Source organism: Melanostigma gelatinosum (assembly GCF_949748355.1).
Source record: "Melanostigma gelatinosum genome assembly, chromosome: 22".
Lineage (NCBI taxonomy): Eukaryota > Metazoa > Chordata > Actinopteri > Perciformes > Zoarcidae > Melanostigma > Melanostigma gelatinosum.
The window spans coordinates 13,534,922-13,555,922 of NC_136655.1; the positions used below are offsets into that span (position 1 = coordinate 13,534,922).

The 21,001-nt window shown below is 43.4% G+C and overlaps 1 protein-coding gene across 1 annotated transcript in view; it reads left to right on the forward strand.

The window, feature by feature from the left end:
• Positions 1-5,882: 5,882 nt before the first annotated feature.
• The window catches only part of slc38a4 (solute carrier family 38 member 4), a 32,940-nt gene continuing 17,821 nt past the window's right edge, over positions 5,883-21,001 (forward strand). The window contains exons 1-3 of the mRNA XM_079294579.1: positions 5,883-5,976; positions 19,638-19,864; positions 20,743-20,839. Of these exons, the coding sequence (XP_079150705.1) occupies positions 19,740-19,864; positions 20,743-20,839 (222 nt within the window). The 5' untranslated portion in view covers positions 5,883-5,976; positions 19,638-19,739. The remainder of the gene's footprint in view (positions 5,977-19,637; positions 19,865-20,742; positions 20,840-21,001) is intronic.

Consider the following 21,001-nt stretch of genomic DNA (forward strand, 5'->3'; position numbering starts at 1 on the left):
GGACTTACTGTTCGCCAAGCAGGGACTTACTGTTCGCCAACCAGGGACTTACTGTTCGCCAAGAAAGGACTTGCTGTTCACCAAGCGGGATACTTACTGTTCGCCAAGCAGGATACTTACCGTTTGCCAAGCGGGATACTTACTGTTCACCAAGCGGGATACTTACCTTTCGCCAAGCGGGATACTTTCCTTTGGCCAAGCGGGATACTTACCGTTCGCCAAGCAGGATACTTGCCGTTCGCCAACCGGGATACTTACTGTTCGCCAAGAGGGATACTTACTGTTTGCCAAGCAAGGACTTGCTGTTCACCAAGCAGTGACTTACCGTTCGCCAAGCAGGGACTTGCTGTTCACCGAGCGGGATACTTACTGTTCGCCAACCGGGATACTTACTGTTCGCCAAGCCGGATACTTACTGTTCGCCAAGCGGGATACTTACTGATCACCAAGCGGGATACTTACTGATCGCCAAGCGGGATACTTAATGTTCGCCAAGCAGGGACTTCCTGTTCGCCAAGCAAGGACTTGCTGTTCACCAAGCGGGATACTTACTGTTCGCCAAGCGGGATACTTACTTTTCGCAAAGCAGGGACTTACTGTTTGCCAAGCAAGGACTTGCTGTTCACCAAGCGGGATACTTACGTTTCACCAAGCAGGGACTTACTGTTCGCCAAGCAAGGACTTGCTGTTCACCAAGCGGGATACTTAATGTTCGCCAAGCAGGGACTTACTTTTCGCCAAGCAAGGACTTTCTGTTCACCAAGCGGGATACTTACCTTTCGCCAAGCGGGATACAGGAAATGTCATCTGACTCGTGCACGCAGTGTATGATGGTCACTGAAATGCATGGCCGTGTCAACCAGAGAGATGCCTGTACCCTCGACGTGCGTGAAGTTGCGAGGGCCCGATCAATGCAGCTTGCAGCTTTATTTTCAAATTGAATTGTGGTGAAAATTTTAGTGACGGATATTTACAGATATTTGTCGGGACTCGGGACACCTAGCTTGAAACCGGGACAATCCTGGCCACACCGGAACGTCTGGTTACCGTGAGTGCAAACTAACATGAGCTAAGGTCTAGCTAACCAACTAACTCTAAGTCTAACCAACTAAGTCTTTACACTAACCAGATGTAACCGTCTTCACAAGCTAACACTACTCTATAAGTTAACTTATTTTGGTGGCTACTTTTGTGAGCCATAACAACAAAACAAATAAGCTAATGTGGTTAAGGTGTGTATATTTTTTCCTGATCCTGATCCTGGGGTCAGTTGGTTCTCTTTTTCCAGGAGATTATGTGCTGCCTAAAGTGTGTTTTTATTGTTTCCTTTCCTTTAGAGGTCAGTGCAGCTGGGGGAGAGCCTCAGAAGTATCATGTATCTGCAATCTCAGTGAGCATACCACTGTCTATACTTTATACTCTAATTTACCAAAACTTTAAATGGGAAATTTAACAGTAGAGTTTTCCATTTTCTCAATCCTGACACACAACCCTTAGTTTCCAACATTCAGCCTAAGAATAGCCATCTGCAATAAAAAGACTACTAGAAGGTCCTGTCTGTAATATAACATCTAAATATCACAATTCTTATATCTCAATAAATACTATCTGTGCACTCAGCCCTTGCAATAAGCCTGTGACAAGACCCAACAAGCAGACCTCTCTCTTTCAAACCCCAGAATAGCCATCAGCTATCTTTGTCCCCATGTGACTGGCAAGGTTACCTTCACTGGTCGCATGAGCTAATCACATTTGTCCCTTTTAGTGTCTCCTGCTCTCCTGTAGCCAGAGGGGAATAATGTCTTGCTCAATGACATTTCAAAAACCTCCAAAGCAAACACAGCTGGTAGCCTGACCTGAGAGTGCCTTAACTAGCTTCTTTAAAACAAAAAAATAAAAAAAAATAAAAAAAATTGATCTATAGCAGCAACTCTAAAACAGTCCTTGCAAAATATTTTATAACAATTTGTGCACATTATCTCATTCAAATAAATGCAAATAGCACAGGAGCACCGAGACACTATTGGCTCTGTACTGTAAGGGTGCAATTCACTCTTTGCGGGTGCTTTTTGTCTAATTTGTCTTTGAGTGAATTCGTCCCTGAGTGTAGTTTTGTGTTGTCCTTTAAAGCCCCTGAAACTTGGTTTTAAATCCCAACTTATACGCTTTAACATTAGATATGTATGGTTGAATATATGAATACTAGGCAACAATAAAAGTCCAGGGAAAGAAAAACTTTTTTTTTTAGTGCTGGGCAAGTTAACGCGTTATTATGCGTCAACGCATTCATTAATTAACACCGACAATTACTTTAACGCAGGTTAACGCATTTTTATTTTTCAATTATTAAGCGGACATTTTTAACACAATAAACGGCAGCGAGCGGTGAACAGCTGTGTGTGTGTGTTTGTGTGTGTGTGTGTGGGTGTGTTTGTGTGTTTGTTTGTGTGGGTGTGGGTGTGTTTGTGTGGTGTCACTTCCTTCTCTTCCTACAGGATCAAACGTGACAATATTAAAATACATATTGTCGTGTTTTTAAATAAACACATAAGCACGTGAAAACAAACTGCTCTTTAGTACAACTCTGTATTAGCTTAACTTCCTCATGCAGGTTACTGCCATGGTACAGACCCCCTCCAGGTTCCCTTGCTTCACCTACATTCCCCTGGGTCCTAAGTCCCTCCAGGTACAGCTTCTTATCACCCTCTACATTGGTACATTTATAACAAATACCACACATATTAGAGTTTTAAAGTCTTTTGTTTGTAATATGTATCATAAGAATATCATTTATTTATTGCTACTGAGAATTTAACAAACATAAAAACATGACGTAGATAGGTTTGCAGTTTTCAAGGTGTATATTTCAAATTGCATCTATTAAACATGAAGATAAAGTTGTGAACACCGGCTGAATATTTATTGTCAGTATCATTATAACTGTATTTTAACTGCTACTGTGTAAAGGGAATACTGCTGTTTAAAATAACCTTATTTGTTTCAAGTGTTTGCAAACCAAATGTTATTGCACTTTTGTTCAGCAGTACTTTTAAAATAAAAGTGCGCAATACACTACTTTTTAATTCATTGTTGAATTTTGTGTATAACAATGCGATTAATTGCGATTACAAATTGTAATCATTCCACTCTTAAACCTCAGCTCATCTGCTTGACTGTGTGGGTGTGGTTTAATCAGAATTGATTGATAGTAAGTTCGCAAAAAAAACAACTGTCATCAGATTTGGATTAAAATGTTTCTAAATCCTTATTGGTGCATGGAAGTATATGAAAATATTTTAAAATCATTTAAAATCAATGAGAAGACCGCAAAAACACAAACACAGAAATCTCTGTGAAATATCCCGAAACCATCTTTGGCACGAGATATACATGGGATATTTATCAAGGTCTGTTTTGTACAGCACAGTAATTCAAAATAAGTACATGCAGCTTTAATGTATTTTTGCTGCGATATCTCACTTTCCTCCCTCGTCTTTCTGCTGTCTCACCACTCATGACGAGAAGTTGTCCCTCGTGAGACCGTTTGCACAAACAGGGATTTGTCCGACGGAACGTCATGCGCCAGTGGTTTTCACAAATTGAGTTGCGCTAATTCTGCACACAGAGCTGCAGCTCAGGCCGATGAGATGCTACCATGTAAGCGAGTGGGTGGTTGGCAGACCGAAGCCTGTACTTTTCCATCAGGCAGCTGAATAAATCCAAAGGGCCCCTGGGAGTTTCTAAGTGGCCGTGCCTTATCAAAGACGCACGCCCCCCCTCCTCCTTCTTCTTGGGCTTTTGTCTAGGGCGGTTGAAGGGGGGGGGGGCAAAAGAAGTCCCTCTTTAGAGAATGTTATTGTTTCCGGAGCTTCAGATGACACTCTTCTTTGCGCCCGAGGGACCGACTGCTGAGCTGGGGGGCCAACGCTTTATCTGAATGACTGCCACCTGCATGGGCCCCGCCACCTTCCTGTCGACATTATATATTTAGATTTGACCCTCTGACCTTATAAACCGACAACAAGTTTTGGGATAACTAAGCAGGAAATTGGAATGAAAAAAAAACATCAACGGCTCTAAAAAAAAGGAATAGTTTTGCAGGTTGGACAGCAGAATGTTGATACAAATCAATAGAAGTGCATACAAAATGTCAATAGAAGTTCATACAAAATGCCAACTCAAGGCTGGTGAAACAACTGAAACTGTCTCAAGGACGGACCTCATGTTCCCAACCTGGAATGCGAACATGACGACCTGCACAAAGCTACACCTTTCCTCATGGGCTGCTGCATGTGTGTGCGTGTGTCGAGGCGGGTTGTCTTTACAGTCATACAGTGATGATAGCACGATGTATGACGTGCCTAGCCCCTTTCACCTCCTACAGTTGTCACTGCAAGTGCACGTCTGTCAACACGGCGGCAAAGGAAAATTATCCCCGATGGGAAGGGCCACACACACACACACGCACACACACACACTATAGAGTGGTCTCACCGACGTCACGATCTCCTTAGATACGAGGTCTGTCCGCCATGTTGGAGTACATACAGATCCTACATGGCGGCGAGTAAACAAGGAAGTGCGGCGAAAATACCATACTTTGAATCACTGGATAGTGCATCAAAGGTTCGCTACCTGGCCAAATTGAAGGTTATTGGTAACTTGGATCCCTATACGATGAGTGCAGATCGTTTCAGTGCCGATCCTACTTATCTTCCATCGGTAAACTACGCCAACATCTACGCGTATCTCGTGAACACCCCCAGTCCTTACACAAAAGACGAGTTGGAGTGCTACAAAGGGCTCGACGCTTATAATCAGTTTGTCAGTGGATGGGTCCGAGACGTCAAAGCAACGGTCGTCGAGAATTCTCATCTCGTCATTGGGAGGGTAAATATATACAGATCTGGTCAGATATTTAGCAATATTCAATGTTTACTCAGTGCAAACAGACACGTGTGTTTGTGTACATTGTACATGCATGTCATTGTGTGCGTGTATGTCGGAATTAACTTTCAACTAACCCCTAACTTCATCCCCCCCCCCACACACATATATATATATATATATATATATATATATATATATATATATGATCTGACGTTAAACTCATATCAAGCAATGCTGAGGCTGCATCTCTGTGTTTCGCCTGTTGTACAAGCTCGACACGTCTCTGGTACCGACTGCTGTCACGGGCCGATGAAGCTTCGGTAACCTTCTCATGTCCAAGTGTAATTTATATTTCCTTTATTAAATACTGTTCACAAACGAATTAGTAAATAAAATCACTGACCACTTATAAAGTGATCCGCACATACTCTAGTGTACGCCAAATTCCATTCCTTTATATCTCGAGAGATGCATGCCAGTGGCTTTGTGTGTACTCCAACATGGCCGACAGCTAAAACTGTGACGTCACACGAGACCACTCTATACTTCCCCTTTAACAGCACGTCGCGGACAACGTGGCCGGGCGGAATGTAAACAAAGGATCCCCAGTCAGTAAACGGGCACACTATATAAGCAAACCTCTTTTTCCTTTTTTTTCATCTGAAACGTCACGCAAACAACCCCCCCCCCCCCACCCCCCACCCCCACCGGGGCCCCCGCCTCTGTGCATGTGCGCGACGATTATTATATCTCAAAATACAGTTTGACATTAACTCAAAAATCGTCATTTTGAAATCAATAAGACGTTTTCCCCGACTTGTAAGTGTATTGCCAAATGGGTACTACTTGGGGAGGGAGGGGAGGTACACGAGAGAGTAAGGAGCCCCCCCCCCCCCCCCCATCCCCCCGTCAGTGTTTGGCGGTGTAACACGACGCTCCAGGAGTTGCCATCATCACATGGCAGATGGAAATTTCCACTCAGTCTCTTCGCTTGTTAAATGGGAAGGGTCTCCAACTCTTGTCTCCACTAGTCCGCCGCCTCCTCTCCTCCGCCCGCTACAGCTGTCCGCCGCACCAAGACGTTAGGTAAGACCCTCCTCCTCCTCCCCCTCCCCCCCCCCCCCCAGCATTTAAACAGCTAATCCTTTACTTTTTATTTATTTACATCCTAACCCTGCATATCTGCGGGTTGATTGTGACCAACACCTTTTTCATGTTTTGCTTATTATTAGTATCGGATACCTCCGCTGAACTACCGCATGTTCAGAGAGACAGCAGCTCCGCGTGGAGCGCTTCCTGCAGGGTGTTGCCTGAAGTCTCTATAAAGCTGCGCTACTCGCCAAACACGCGTCTTCGTTTACCGTGCGTGATATCGCGCGGTGGCCATTTAGTGTCCGATTTCGCTCCAAAGCAGCACGCTTTCCCCGATTGGGTCCACCAGTTGAACCGTGCATGCTGCGGGGTGAAACTCCGCTGTGTTGTGCACGCTTGCTGCGCTGCTGTCCGCCTTTTTGTTTATGACAGAAAACACACAAAGGCGGACTGGTATTGTTGCCACTTTGAGTCACTTCTGCCGCTGCTTTGTGCTCCCGGCGTGTTTGCAAATCACATATTTCACAGATACGAAGTTTCCCCACCCCGAAGGAATCAACGTGGGACGGGGTATCGATATATGATATCGGTGTTAGTGATAGATCCTCCCGCTGCAGGCCGAGTGTGGCCTGCAGCGCTCACTGAAGGCGAATGAATGTGTTATGAACTGTTTGGCTTTCTTTTATGTCATCACTTATCGCATTCGTTTTTGCGTCATGTCTTCTGCTGCTTGGTAATAACTCGGAGGAAGAATTGGGTAAGACAGAGATGTAGGGCTTCAGGAGGATTTGTTTTGTTGTCACTTTGATACTTCATGTTCATCCTCCTATAAGCATTTTGAAGCAACTCGCCTTAATCCCAGCCACCAGCAGCAGAGCGGCTGCTCGTGGCTACAAACAAAGACTAGATCGAGCCGAGAGAATGCCTCAGTGAAGGCATGTGTTTCAGTGGTGAGTTCAGATTCTATCGTTACCCTTCTGACTGCTAAAAATACCCGGTTGCCACACAGTGACGGTCCACTTTCACTGCTCTGTTCTCGATGTGCACCGTACTTCCACGACAGGAAGAACTGGTCTGGTAAGGTCTTCTCTTTATGAAGCTCCACTTACATCTTTGTCAGATAGCTTTTACAAATACCTCCAGTGGTAATAATGCCCCAGTGGGTGTGTTTTATTGCCACCTTAAAGCTTTGAGGAGCCGCTGTAGTAAAAAGGCTGCATGCACACACGCACATTTGCAGAAGAAACCATCATTGCTCGACTGCAACCACAATTGAGCACGGAGTAAATAAAGTGTAATTAAGTTGATTCAAGTTTAAATGGTAGTCTGTAACATTACATTATTAATCCCTCTAGTTTAAAGGGTCACTCCGGCCATTTAGTATTGCACTTCCACAAAGATGGGGGCCATGCAAGAGACAAATTTAAACGAGAACGGTCAAAATTCAATGAGCAAAAGCTGAGAAATACTGACCATAAGTCTGTAGTATGGATCCTACATTTCCCTTAATGCACCTGGATGGTGTCTTTTATTAGACGCTCCCTGACCGGTAAACATCTACATCTTTAATACGTTTGTAACGCCGGCTTTCTGATAAAAAAAAAAAAAAAGCTCAAAAAGTCTTGAGACGAAGCTGAGGTGACCCCGGTGACATCACTATGACATCATTAGGGTTATTTTCTCAAACTTAAAAAAGGTCCTTCCAAAGCCACGGTAGATAATATACAGCTGTAGTCACAGGATGAATGGAAGTCCTTATGACAAATGAACCAAACTTCATGTGTAAAAATGGTGGTGACTCTGGAAAAGCTGCAGGTGAGGGGAAATGCCAGAACAGGTTTGAACACCTGGCAGCAGTGCAGAGCTTGGGTGGGGATTCTCGCTCCTCATTGGCTGTTTTGGGAGAGCTGAATGACACTTGCAAGGCCGGACCCCGGTTGAAGCGCCGCTGGTACTGGCTGATGTAACTTAGAGCGAGCGCGGATGAACAAATGAGCCGGAGGAGCCAGATGCCACGTCAGTTATCAAAATATGTACAAAATATGTGGCTATCACTCACACAAAGACGCAGGGAGGCAGTGCCACGTAGAACAGAAACATTTGGCAGTTTCCCAAAACACTTTCCACACATACAATTGAAATCTGAGAAGGTGGTACACGGTGTGGAGCTGTCTATTTTTAAACTGCTTGATTGCGTAAGTCAATGGAATGGAATGAGCATTAAGCACACTTGTGACGTTCACAAAGCAACGGCATGCGTCAAAGCTTTTTTAAAATGTATTTAAAATGTCAGACGTTGATCCTTGCAGGGAAAGTCCCTTATTTTCTAAAAATCCACATGGTGGTCAGGGGGGTCAGAGGTCAGCTACGGGGGTTCAGTGTCTTGCTGAAGATCTTATAAACATGAAGGGGCGTTCGCACACACAGCTGCTTGAGTTTCCAACTATCATATAGTGTGTCTAGTAAAGGTAAAAACCTGTTGCCAACATTCAACTTGTGCACATTTATACACTTTATCTACATCTTAACGAAAGAGAATCATAGAATCCAGCAGCCCAAACTGACTGGAGGTAAGGCTTGCCTTTGCTTTCAACATCTCTGACCGCTCTCTGCTCAGAATCTGAAGCGGGATCCAACATGAATCGGCACTGATGAGTAGAATTGCAATCAATACAGTCGTACCCAATCATAGGGAGGGATCAGGAAGTGGGAGGTGATGTCATTACTTTCTTTCAACACGTCAGCACTAACGTCCAACACCACGGGGCCTCTGAATGATCAGAGCATGGTCCACCAGGTTCATGGTCACTGATGCAACAGAACATGAGTTTTTGACACAGTGAAGCGCTCCACACTGTCCTGTAAACGGACACGCAGGAGGATGACATCTGTCAGAGAACAGTGTTTTCTTATTATGCATTTTGGATGACCAAATTGAGGCTTCGCTAAACCCCCGGCCCTTTGCAACATGCCAAGCTGTCAGAGCTACAATGGAGCCCACACTGTCACTAACTGCACACCCTGAAGCAATGTTGTCTAATATTTGGGGAAAATGGAAAAGCACAGAAGGATCTACAATATGCGTTTGAAGGATATATCCAGGATGTCAAACTGATTCAGCAGCGAAAACAGCTTAAACAGATGAAAGATAGAAGCTAAAGCTACAAATCACAGTGTTAAAGTGAACCACCACATCACCTGGAGATCGAGACATAAAACAAATAAATGAAGGGGCAACACTGTTCCTGTAAAGCCGGGTAGGTCTCTATTCACTGTTACAATCATTCAAAAGCTGAAGCAGCATGTGTTTACACTCAGTAGACCTTCAGTGGCTGGCGTAGCATAGACATGCTAACGATGTGCTAACGTGCTCTGCTAATGTTAGGTCCACAGGTTTTTCTTTCAACCTTTCAGGGTAACGAGTATCACTTTTACACGTTTGACCGTGACTTGCTCCAAAACCACACAACCAGGTTGAAGGGTCAGTTGACCTGCATTATGTATTCGCACTTGCGTAATGTCAACAAACATGCCATTCAGCTTCTGCTACACTTAATTTGACCTGCTAGTAGAGATTGCCGGTTGAATTGATGAGACGAATTCTGAATTTTGTAACCCACAAAATGTCAATATTAGTCTTTTTTTTATAGGCAGACACAATATGTTGGATATAGAAACGACAACTAGGGTGGGGACAGGACACGGTGACAGTCTTATATATAATATTTTAGTTATTGTGGATTTCTTTTTTACTGAGTTAATATTCCTTACTGATTTATTGCTTATTTACTTGTTTTGATCTTGTTTTTTACTACGTCTCTTGTTTGCACCATACTATATGCTGCCGTAATCCTGTAAATGTCCCCGCTGCGCAATGTTCTGTGCCGAGTGTTTGTCATGCTCTGTTTAAGTTGGCCAGCGTTCATCGTGGTGCAAAGGATTCTGTGACTGTCCCAGGTGCTCGGTGGACAGTGACGTCTCAGTGCAGGTGACTCAGATGTTTAGATAAAAGCAGCGGCTGTGTGCTCTCGAATTACACTGACGGTGGTGTTTTGCTTGTGGACACATGCCGGAAAAACACGGACGGAACTTTCCTTCAGTCAAACAGAAACTGAGGTCATCTAAACAGGTGCTTTTTAAATAACGGACAAAATGACCGTAGGGACATTTTAGTGTCCACCTCCTTAAGGGCTGCACACGAATCGGCCCTCACAATAGGGCCTACCACAATTTTGAAATGGCAGGAGGCACAATCATTTTTTCTGAATCGTCTGTTCAGCCCGTGAAGTCGAGGTTGAAATCTTGAGCTTGAAAAGTATTGAAGGATTGAAAAAATATTGTCACAAAGCAGGATGCCGTGACCGGGCAGATCAATTCTGACTGATAAGATGAACGGAGCGCAAGTCCGCACGAACGGGTTGACACACAAGGTCACGACACCAGGCTCATGTACAAAAGGCCAATATAGTGTTTACCAATGGCCCGCTGTTCACTGAAGTCTGGGTTTTTGACAATGTGTTTGGTTTGTCTTTGGCTCAGATCGCAGTGGGATTTGTTTCACGAAATTCTGCATAGAAACCCCTGATTCAGTCAAACACGAATGTTCTTCGCTCGTGAATTTCTTTTTTCTGCTTTCAACAGATTTTAAACATACAAAACCCTGTTAATTGAAGTTTTCCTCATTGGATCAGTCGGTGATAAGAAACTGTGTGAGCTTTTGTGCTGTACTTTATTGGATTTCAGTGAACCAGCCTGCACTGCAGCTCCCGTGGATTTATGGCCCTTAGTTGTCGATATGCCAAGAATGACAGTCGTGAATGCTTGGAACAGTTAGATGTCCATTCTCGTTCCAGGCCAGATATATAATACCCAGGTCCCGAGATAGAAGTGACCGGCATCCACCGCACCTCTTCAAATACTGCATTTGTGCGAGCTTGAAGATGTTGTCAAGAAGACAGAAAAGTGGTCCTACAATCTCAGCGATTCCTCGAGGGAGTACCGCAGTCGTATTCTGCTCATGTATCGTTCATCCATAACTTGTAGCTGTCAAAGCTCAGCAGAAAGGCATGTGCTACAACGCTTAGCTCCTATTGTGTGAAGAGGATACAACACTTGACATGGGCTCAGCTTTTTGGGACATGGTCGCACACTTGAGGGTTTTTAGCCATGCTAGCGGTGCAGCGCTTTAGTCCGGACTGAAATATCACAGCAACCGTTGGATGGAATGATATTTTGAATTTGGCGTCGCTTTCTGCCAATTCGTGCGGGCTCTTTAGTGTTTCGTTGGAGAGTCAGAAATATGCCGCTGATCATAAGTCAGTGGCCAGACATCAGAGTTCTCGGAGTACTTTATGACTATTGGCATCTCCTGATGTATCTTTTCTGACCTAAATCACTGTCAGTTATTTCTTTTGTGTTTCTGTTCATTCACTGGTTTTTATTTTATTATAGTTTGTTTTTTTAACTATGTTTTAACTGTGTTTTAACTATGCTTTTTACTATGTGTTTACTATGTACTGGCTCTGTGGAACTCTGAGATTGTTTTAAAATGAAAAGTGCGTTACAAATAAAATGCATTATTATTATTATTATCAGATTTCATAAGTTCCTGCATGGGAGGAACGTAGAGTCAAGCAAAACATAATGATTTCAAATGGAAATCTACAAGATATGTTATTGTTTTCCGACTTAAAACCTGAATAAAAAAAAAATGAGCACTTGATTTCTTGGAACCAGATGTCAATGGTGAACAATGGCATGGTCCACATCTGTCCAACAGGGGAGACGTGTGGAAAGGCTACAGAAAGACGAGGGAGTTGTCTCAGCTTGCCACAGATAACAAATTCCTCCCAAGTGAAAGCACTGACTGGCTCTTGTAGTTCAACACAGATGTGTGTGGTTCTCACTTCTAGTTTGATTTGGTTGTGTTTCTGCTGCTTCACCGTTTGTTGACCCCGGGACTCAAGTGTTGCATAATAACTAATGACTAAGCACAGCAGCCTCCTAAATTGCTTCACTTCACATAACTAACAGCTGTTAATCCGTCCTGCCGTACATGCGATGCTTCCGCAGTAGCGATGGTTGCTTTGGGTGGGCTTAAACATATTGGCCGATACAGATCGCTTTTGTTGTTTTGCTTTGTTGTAATAGCTGGTATGCGGAGCACTTTTTTTCCTCTCTTAGAAAGGGATGCAGGGTTTGAAGGGTCAGGACATCAAAGAGAAAGTGTGATTTTGAGCAACTCATCCCATTGACAGCACCATGATATTGGGGATATTTTACTGAGTTTAGTTTGCTAGTGGTGCTCATCCAACGTGAGCCAATTCAGCAATTAAGTTGTGTACTGTTTTGAATGTCAGTTTTCTTTTTTAATTGCTTTTATAAATGAGTTTAGCAGTTGGTGTCGTTTTTTTAAACAAACTCAGTGCGTCTTAATGTGTGTGTACCCCGAGGCTGCTCTTTACTGGAGGACAAAACAAGCGTTCGACACATTTCTACAAATAATCATGAGTAAATGTCATATGATGCAGATGCCTACTCTCAAACATTTGCATACTGCTGATAGATTCTACAAGCAGGGGACAAAAATACCTGTTGCCTTAATTAAACCTGTGAAATTCCTGAAGAGTCCACCTTTGTCCATAAAACTAAGATTTAAATATTATATTTGAATAAACACACGTTTTTACCTTTCCCCACTTCTTAACCTTTTTAGATATTCCAAGGTATGTTTGTGTTATATTTTATACTTGAGCAGATTTTGGTTGTCATCTGGCCGATGACTCACCGGCAAACTGTGTTGTATTTGCAGCCAATCACATGGGCCATAAGCTTAATTTAGCTTCAGCTCATAATGAAATCTAAGAGAGTCGTCGGGGCGGTCGGCTGCACAACAAAGATACAGGTTGATGTACTTTCAGATGTAAGTGTGTGTGGGGGACATTCATCCGTTCAAACAAGCAGAGGGTACAAGTTCTAGTCCCAAGTTGTCACGTCAGAGATGTTTTGGTCCCAAAAGTGGAGGTTAATAACCCCTGGATCCATGACGGAAACATCCCCGTTGGCCTTAGGTTGACCAGCTGACGTCAATACTTCTTGTTATGGTCCTGCTACAGAAATGACCAGACAAGTCAGGAAAACAGATAAAATGTTGATTAGCCAAAGAGCGGAACAGGCAAATAATGTTACCTCATCTCATATTGGAGCGATCACTTTAACAAGTCCTGCCCCAAAACCTATAAGCACTGTTCTTTGGAAAGTTAACTGAGCAATAAGTGAACTTTAAGTGAGCTGCAGTGGGTGGGACACTTTCTGCAAGATGACAAAGTAGGTTGGGTGAAAATTCATCAACATTTGCTGGAAAGCATCAGAAAGAAACTGAAAGAGGAGGAGACCTTAGAAACTCGTCCAAGTTGGACCGGAATGTTCAGATCGGTCTGTAAATGAGAGACGTTTTCAGGGTGCGTTCTGTTAAATACGACATACTTATTTACCTGGAAGACACAGCTGCATTAAGGTTGACAATTCATCGTGTCCCAATTCAACCAAACTAAACCTATTCATTTCAAAGAGCCAAAAGCCAATCAAGCTCATAAAATACTCAGTGATGCTCATTCTTGCATAAGATATTCCTGTCTTAAATATACAACTAACTAATCTGGCAATTATTCTGTCAAACTCTTTGTTTTCAGCTCTACATCTGATGCTACACAAAAATAACATGAACCAATATTTACATTGTAGACTATGAAATAGTGTTATCGAGGGAAATACAATTTTGCAAGTTGTACACACAAAAGATAGTCATTTGCACCCAAACAGGCAATTCAGTGTCCCCGTCTGGTAAATGCCCCCACTTTGTATCACAGACAAGTTTGAAGTCTCATTCCCAAACACAATGTAATAGTGACGTATCGTCGGGGCTTTGCTAAGTTTCCAACACAGCGACAAAATACTTCGATCAAGAGTTTTCCCCTCTGTGATTGTTTGCATAATAAGTTTGACCTCAAACACTGAGCTCAGTCACTTCTATAGGTAGCTTCAAGTGTGAAGCCCCACACACACTTGAAGAACTGTGTGCCATTTAAGGAATGTCCCTGCAGCTGCGGTGAGGACAGTGGCAAGTTCACTATTTTCTGGGAATTTGACTTTCACGGCCATTCACTCAGCTGTGTTGTTTTCCATAGTGATAACTGTATCAAGAAAGTGTCACCTTTCTTATGCCTTCACCTTTTCTCTTGATATACCAATACCCACATTACTAGACTGCTAGCTGCATTTCTTTTTTTGTTGTGCGGGTTTAAAGTCAGTTGAAAATCAGAAACGTAAACAGACTCCTTGTTTATTTTGGTTCAAACATTCTCTACGAGCAAGTTATTCTTTGGTTGGTTTGATTATTTGTTTAGGACTTTGTAGCTTAAATAGCTCTTACAAATGGAAAGTTGAATTCACGAACAAGAAAAGACACCTTTTCTCAGTTCGGTACACTCTGGAGCTTTTCAGCTACAGCCTTACTTGAGCCCCTTTCCCACTGGACAAGAAACCTACTCACACCCACTAACATCTGGCTTTTGTCTTTAGTGGGAAAGGCGACAATCGTCATTCATTCCAGGGACATATATAACTCTGCAGTAGTCTCAGGTATTTATCTGCTCCGGCTCTGATCAGCAGCGATGGAAACATGACACCTGGGTGGACATGCTTTTCGCCCCTCCCCCGGTGCGATGCAATGTGACGCGCGTTGAAGTGATTATGTAATGAATACAGTCAACAGGGATTTGGACAATTTATTATAAAACATAAAATGAATATGCTCTTGTAATGACACCTCGCTGGTCGTCGTGAAACACACTTCATTTAAATTCGACAGAAACAAAATATAATTCAACAAAACAGTCTTTGCTAGTCTTTTCACTGCTTCACAGTACAGTCACATATCAAATATTGTCTTAAATTTTTGTTCATGATGACGACAATGAAAGTTTTCACTCAATCGATATAGAGGTTTCTAAGCGCAACAAACTGTAATTCCTCCTGTTGAAGGGCATTACAAAGTGGACAGAGATAAAACCTCATCCCTGACATGAACATGACCTTGGGCATGGCGACATCCCCAACGCTGTCCCCCGATTGGTCGGCGGGTGGCACAGCCTACCCAGTCTGCGCAGCTGCGTGTGCAAATAGTTGTGTGTAGCGCTTTTTTTTGTGGGGAGGCAACATGTTGAGACAGTGACGACAAAATCAGTTGTTTCAAGCGGTGGGGTGTGTGTGTGTGTGTGTGTGTGTGTGTGTGTGTGTGTGTGTGTGTGTGTGTGTGTGTGTGTGTGTGTGTGTGTGTGTGTGTGTGTGTGTGTGTGTGATCAGTTCACCAGTTCATCTCTGGTCAGCCAGCAGCTCTCTGTGACCATGGCCTTGTCACTCCACTAGTCTGGGTCGTCATGTGGCGTGTCATGTGATCACGTCTTGAAACAACGTGGGTATCGCTGGTGCACTCTGTCTGTTTGTCAGTCTATCTATCAATAAGTGCAAATGCTCATTTCGGTTAAGGCAGACAAACGTATGTGTATGTGTGTACTTGTACAGCTATCTTCATGGGGACCGCTTAAAGTTTTAGTCCCTCAGATTGAGGATATATTTGGAAAGTGAGGATATTTTGTCCAGTCCTTCGTGGAAGTCACCTCTAAAGGCCAGTTTAAGGGTTCATAATTGGATTCAAGGTTCAGGGTAGGTTTAGGTTGGGGTTAGGGAATGCATTATGTCAGTAAGTGTCCTCACAAAGATAGAAGCACACGGTTGTGTGTTTGTGTGTGTATGGGGGAGTTATGAGGGTGCACGAAGGAGGGGCCTGGGTGAACTGGGTGTCCTCATTGGTCAACACAGGCCCTCCCTCCTCCGTTTTAAAAGCCTGCTTTCTCACCTGAGATACAAAAAAGCTCCAGCTCCTCGCCCATTCACTTTTCTGTCAACTCTCTTGAGAATAAATCGATTAAAAAAGAGAATAAAAGAAACAATCCAGGAACCTCTTTACGGAATTTTTTTTATTAAGTGAGTATGCCTGCTCTGCTTGAAAAATGTGATTCATACTGTGCATGAAAATAAGGTCACCGACCTTACAGAAATAGCAATACGCTTGTTGTTAAGGAAAATAAATCTTCTCCAAGCTATTCTTTTTGGAGCAAAAGCCTTTTCTTGACTTCTCTAGGCTGCAGCAGGGTGTGTTTGAGTAACACACATTGGCTCAGGCCGTTACAAGTGAAGTAGACCACAGTTACTGCAGTGTGCAACGCTGGAAGGAATGTTTCTCTCAGGTGGCCGCTGATGCAAGAGTTTGTTTGGGTGGAGGATGTGTAAGATAGCGGGAGTGTTTTCAAAGGGAAGACATGAGGTTTAGAAAAACTCTTTGTTGGAGGAAGTGATCTCATATTTCTTCTTAAAGAAATAAGTTTATTTTATTTTGAAGCAATGGACAGGCAAACCAGTGTTTTTCTGTTTTCACCGACAGTTTGGTCCTATCGCACAGAAACTACAGGATGAGCTTCTTTTCTAAACATGTTGACTCGTTCAGTTGTTTTCTGCTGTCCTTTTATTTTTAAAGATCACTTGGTGAAGCTGCTGACAACAGGAAGTGCGGTTACTGGTGGTTTTGGTTGATTTGCTTGTGATTTCCTGTTTTCTAATTTCACAAGTCACCAGCCGCGTACTAGCATGTTTGCTTCTGCTTTACAATCAGTGACAGCAGTTTGACCAACTGAAAAACTGTTTTTTTTAATACAGATTATAATATTCATGATATTCTACTGCAAGGCAATTGAAGATATATATTCTGCAATTGTGAAATAGCTGCAGAATTTGAGTTGTGCGTGTGTGTTGGCCAGTGTATGGCAGCTGTAAGCACAAGTGCGGAGGCATCCCACTTTCAGAGTTGGTCAGTGTGCTTCTGGATACAGTAACAGCATATGTATCTCTCTTCTCTGCACTCTCATTTGTCACGTTGCTCTCCAGCTGTTTCATTCGCATTTTTGTGGATTTGTGTCCAGCATACAAATTAGCCAAAAACAGTCTTATTTTACAGCTGTGTGGCAAATGTGCGCCCTCTGTTTTTGGAGGGTTCAATTCAATGTAAAAGTGCCCCACTCCAGATGTAATTAACACACTACTTGTAGGTGTGAACTGCAGTCAGTTTCAGCTCCACAGATCTCACACCGTGTCGGGGGGGGGGGGGGGGGGGGGGGTTGGGGCCTCCGTGGCATGCTGCCAAACGTGTGCTTTTGTAATGTTATGATTGTAACAACGGCGGCATTAAACTCCGGAACGCGTGATGCTTACCAAGTCGGACAGGTTAATCCTCCTGGCAATGGACCTAGTCCCCGCATCTCTGCGGGGAGAGAGCGACAGTGAGATATTAGGTGTACTGGCCTGTGTGATGTGGTTTGTTAACGGTAATGTAGCCGCTTGATCTCTGTCGGCTTAAAGCGGCCCGAATTCTGAGGATCTCTAGCTGCACCAGCCAGGTTGGAGAGTTCTAACACCTCCGTCATTGTTTGCAGCTGATCACCTTGTTGTACAGTGGAAAGCTCTCTGTGGATGCATGGTTGCATGTTGACTGAAAACACATTGTGATCGAAAGATACTGCCGGGAAAACCCGAAGCATAGACACAAGAACACAACCTCTTGTGCACAGTTTAGAGGTACTTGTACTACTTCATAGCAACACGTCACTACATCTTCTGAGGGGAATATTGAACTTTTGATTTACAGACGAAACCAATGATAGGTTCACAAAATATGTCGAAGCTTATCATATTCATATCTAAAAGATGAAGGTCAAACAACCCGACATGTATCTAAAGTTGTCCCACCACGACCAGCTACAATATTAACATTCTGCTTACACGTTAAAAAATAACAATGTATTAGTATAGCAAAATACTGTCGATACTTTTTATGTATCTTTCAGCTTTTTGCTTTGGCTTTCCGCTCAATAACGGTCCTGTCTTGGTTCACGTTCACCACTTTCATAGTGTCGTTTTTGTAGCTTTTTTTTGCTGAGAGAACCGACTGGTCACTACTTTTTAAGCACCAAACAGCAGACAGACAAAGTTTACGATTAGCTGTTGAACACAGAGACACATTTAGCCCATTAACTGTCTGAAATAGATAAGTGGACGTAGTCACCGGGAGGTCACCCATTCTTTAGTTTGACAACAGTTTTGTAGGCCTCAGTTTAGCATTTTGGTCACCACCAGCACCTTTGTTTTTGTCTGTCGCCATCTTGGCTTTAAGTACAACCAAATGCTAAATAAGACATTTTTAGGCTTTCGTGAACTGAAAGCACCCTGTGAAAGGGTTGTAAACAGAAGCACGGACAACTCCCAGACCGGACAACAAGGTAGCCACGCCCTAAAGCTTCCCCTGTTTTTACTCTAAAAGGGGCCATCATTCATTAAATACACGAGTTGTTTTGAATAAGACTTGAAACTAGCGATTGAGACCATAAACTCATGTTTCCAATGTTTACAAATCGCGCGAGAAGTACGTTCATTTTCTCATAGACTCCTATGCAATCAGACTTCCTCTGCCAGATATTTGCACTAAAACTTGAAACTGTCCCAGTGGCATTCCACTGGGATCGACGCCACACAATCGCTGCCGTAAATACTTCTCAACAAAGAAGAATTTCGCAGCGCCACTTTTCTCGCGTGACACCTCCGTTGTTGTGGTTGTGTTCTTGTTGCTATGGTTTGTGCTTTCCCTGGGTTCCATGTCGTTGAGTAGCACTTGGGATCTTTCCCTCTACCCAATCAAAGAGCTCTTTGTGTGAGTGACCAACAGCACTGTAAATAATTTGGCTTGTTAGGAGCATGAAGAAATCATACAGGCTTTGTTGTCTGTCTTTTTTCTGTCCTTACATAACTCAATGAATGCGACTGATGGAAAATGTGTGTTATCCTGTGCGGTGCTGTTGGCTTTTTTTTCTTTAATGGTAGTGAGTGAGGCTGAGTGAACCAGCACGCACATGAACACGCTTTCTGTTGATGGTGGCGGTCAGGCGGCCTCTTGAACTTATTGCATCCATGACCGTGTTCCAGGGTTTGTTGACTTAGCTCCAGCCGGTACGCTCTACGTACGTCAGCATTGTAACGTCTTCCTAAAGACAGAAGAGATTTTTATTTTATTACTTGTACAGTCACTGTAAACAAAATATATGCCCCAAATCAAGCTGGTGTAAAATGGAAAGAACCATAAAGCTGGCAGGACTTCAGCTGGTGTTGGTGGAGCTGCATGAGTCGCCAAGCTTGCATCATGTCCCAGCTTTCCTCTCCACGCTAACGTAACAAACAGTCCCTCAGTTCCAGGAAACGAGATGGACTGATTTGCAAGGTAGCGGGCCCCATTTCACTCAAAAGTGTTCTTCATTCAAGGCCAAACGGCCCCACGTTGAGGATGATGAAGCCATGAATACCTGCATCCGCATGCCCGTTATCAGCTGAAAGTGGCCACTCCTGCGGTGAACTTAAGTGCCAGTGATTGTTCAAGACTTGTGCCAGTAGCCACTGTTGTTGTGAACAGAAACTTTTAAACCTGTCTTAGTCACTATCCTCTAATGTTTCCTGTTGTTCCGTTTTTTCTCTGTGATTTTTTTTCCGTCTAGCAGAGGTTGAGAAAGAAGCACATCGCCGCCTTGTGAACTGTAAAACCTGAAATCCGAAAAAAGAAAACTGCTGTTCTCCGCCTCTCGCCACCGCTGCGCGCCACTATGCCGGGATCAGTGGATCGCATGGAGCTGAGGAAAGTCTCCACCGAGGGTGATGACGACAGCACCGGCAGCCTGGACGACCAATACACGGAGCCCATCGACTCTGAGAAGGGCACCACCGACAGGTCAGCAACCATGATGTCCAACGAGCAGTGATTTGACCGTGCAGCTCTGTTACTGACTTTGTTACTCCAGGCATATTTCTGTCAATGTATGCCCTCTTTGCAATTTGGGTGTGACATTTATTCTGAAACATTGTGTAAACTAGAAACTAGAAACTCTGCTTCTGTGGCTGACATGAGGGGTTGAGAGAAACCCAATGAAACCAGCATGGTTTCTGCAGTAAAAGCCTGATTTCTGCACAGTTTGTATGACTGAAACCAGTTTACTGCTTCAAATGTGCTCACAATCTCCAAATTCCTGCTTTAACCGGACATCTCCCAGGAACCTTTTCAATCATGTGCATGTAAACTGAAACACGAATCATATCTGGCATTAGCAGGGGAATTATTTGTAATAATTGTGTAGGTCACATTCTTCTGATTTAGGTTTAGTTTTTGTAGGTTTTTTGCAAGGTCTCTCTGCCTCTTTACTCAAATGCTCTGTCAAAAAGAAAAAAAACTTTCATTGGAAAAGAGTAGGAAACAGCTGGGATTTTTAAAATCGAGTGAACTTTTGCCAGTTGCTTTAATGTTACCTACCCAAGCTGTAATTAAGTTATTCGAGCGGCGTTTACGGCAGCGGCTCAGAGTGACCTAACAGTGTTGATTGACAAGGTGTGAGGTGGCAAGGTTTTCATTTTTACACTCCCAAAGTAGATCAAGCATTAACACACCAAGCTTTAAAACCAGCTCTGACATGAGGTCAACTGATCAAAACAGTTCTTCTGTTTGCTCTTGAACACAACACACAGTCTGCAGGATTTGTACATGACATAATAAAACATACTGTGTATGCATGTGTTCATTTCTTTCCTTCGTCTTGCTTTTATTGGTCCCTGCAGTCAGTTTATGGACGACAATGAGGACGGAGAAAGCCAGAAGTTCCTGTCAAATGGGCTAATGAAGAAGAAGAAATATGAGGAGTACCATGAAGAATATGTAAGTCGTTCATTGAAAGGCAGATCCTGCCACACGATGGAGCTTGTTAGTCACTGTGTGAGCAGCCATGAAGGTCACTAGAAGCTGGGATGACAGTATGTTAGCAAACCACAAATATGTGCTCTGCAACCACTCACGCTCTTACATTACAATTTAGATTTT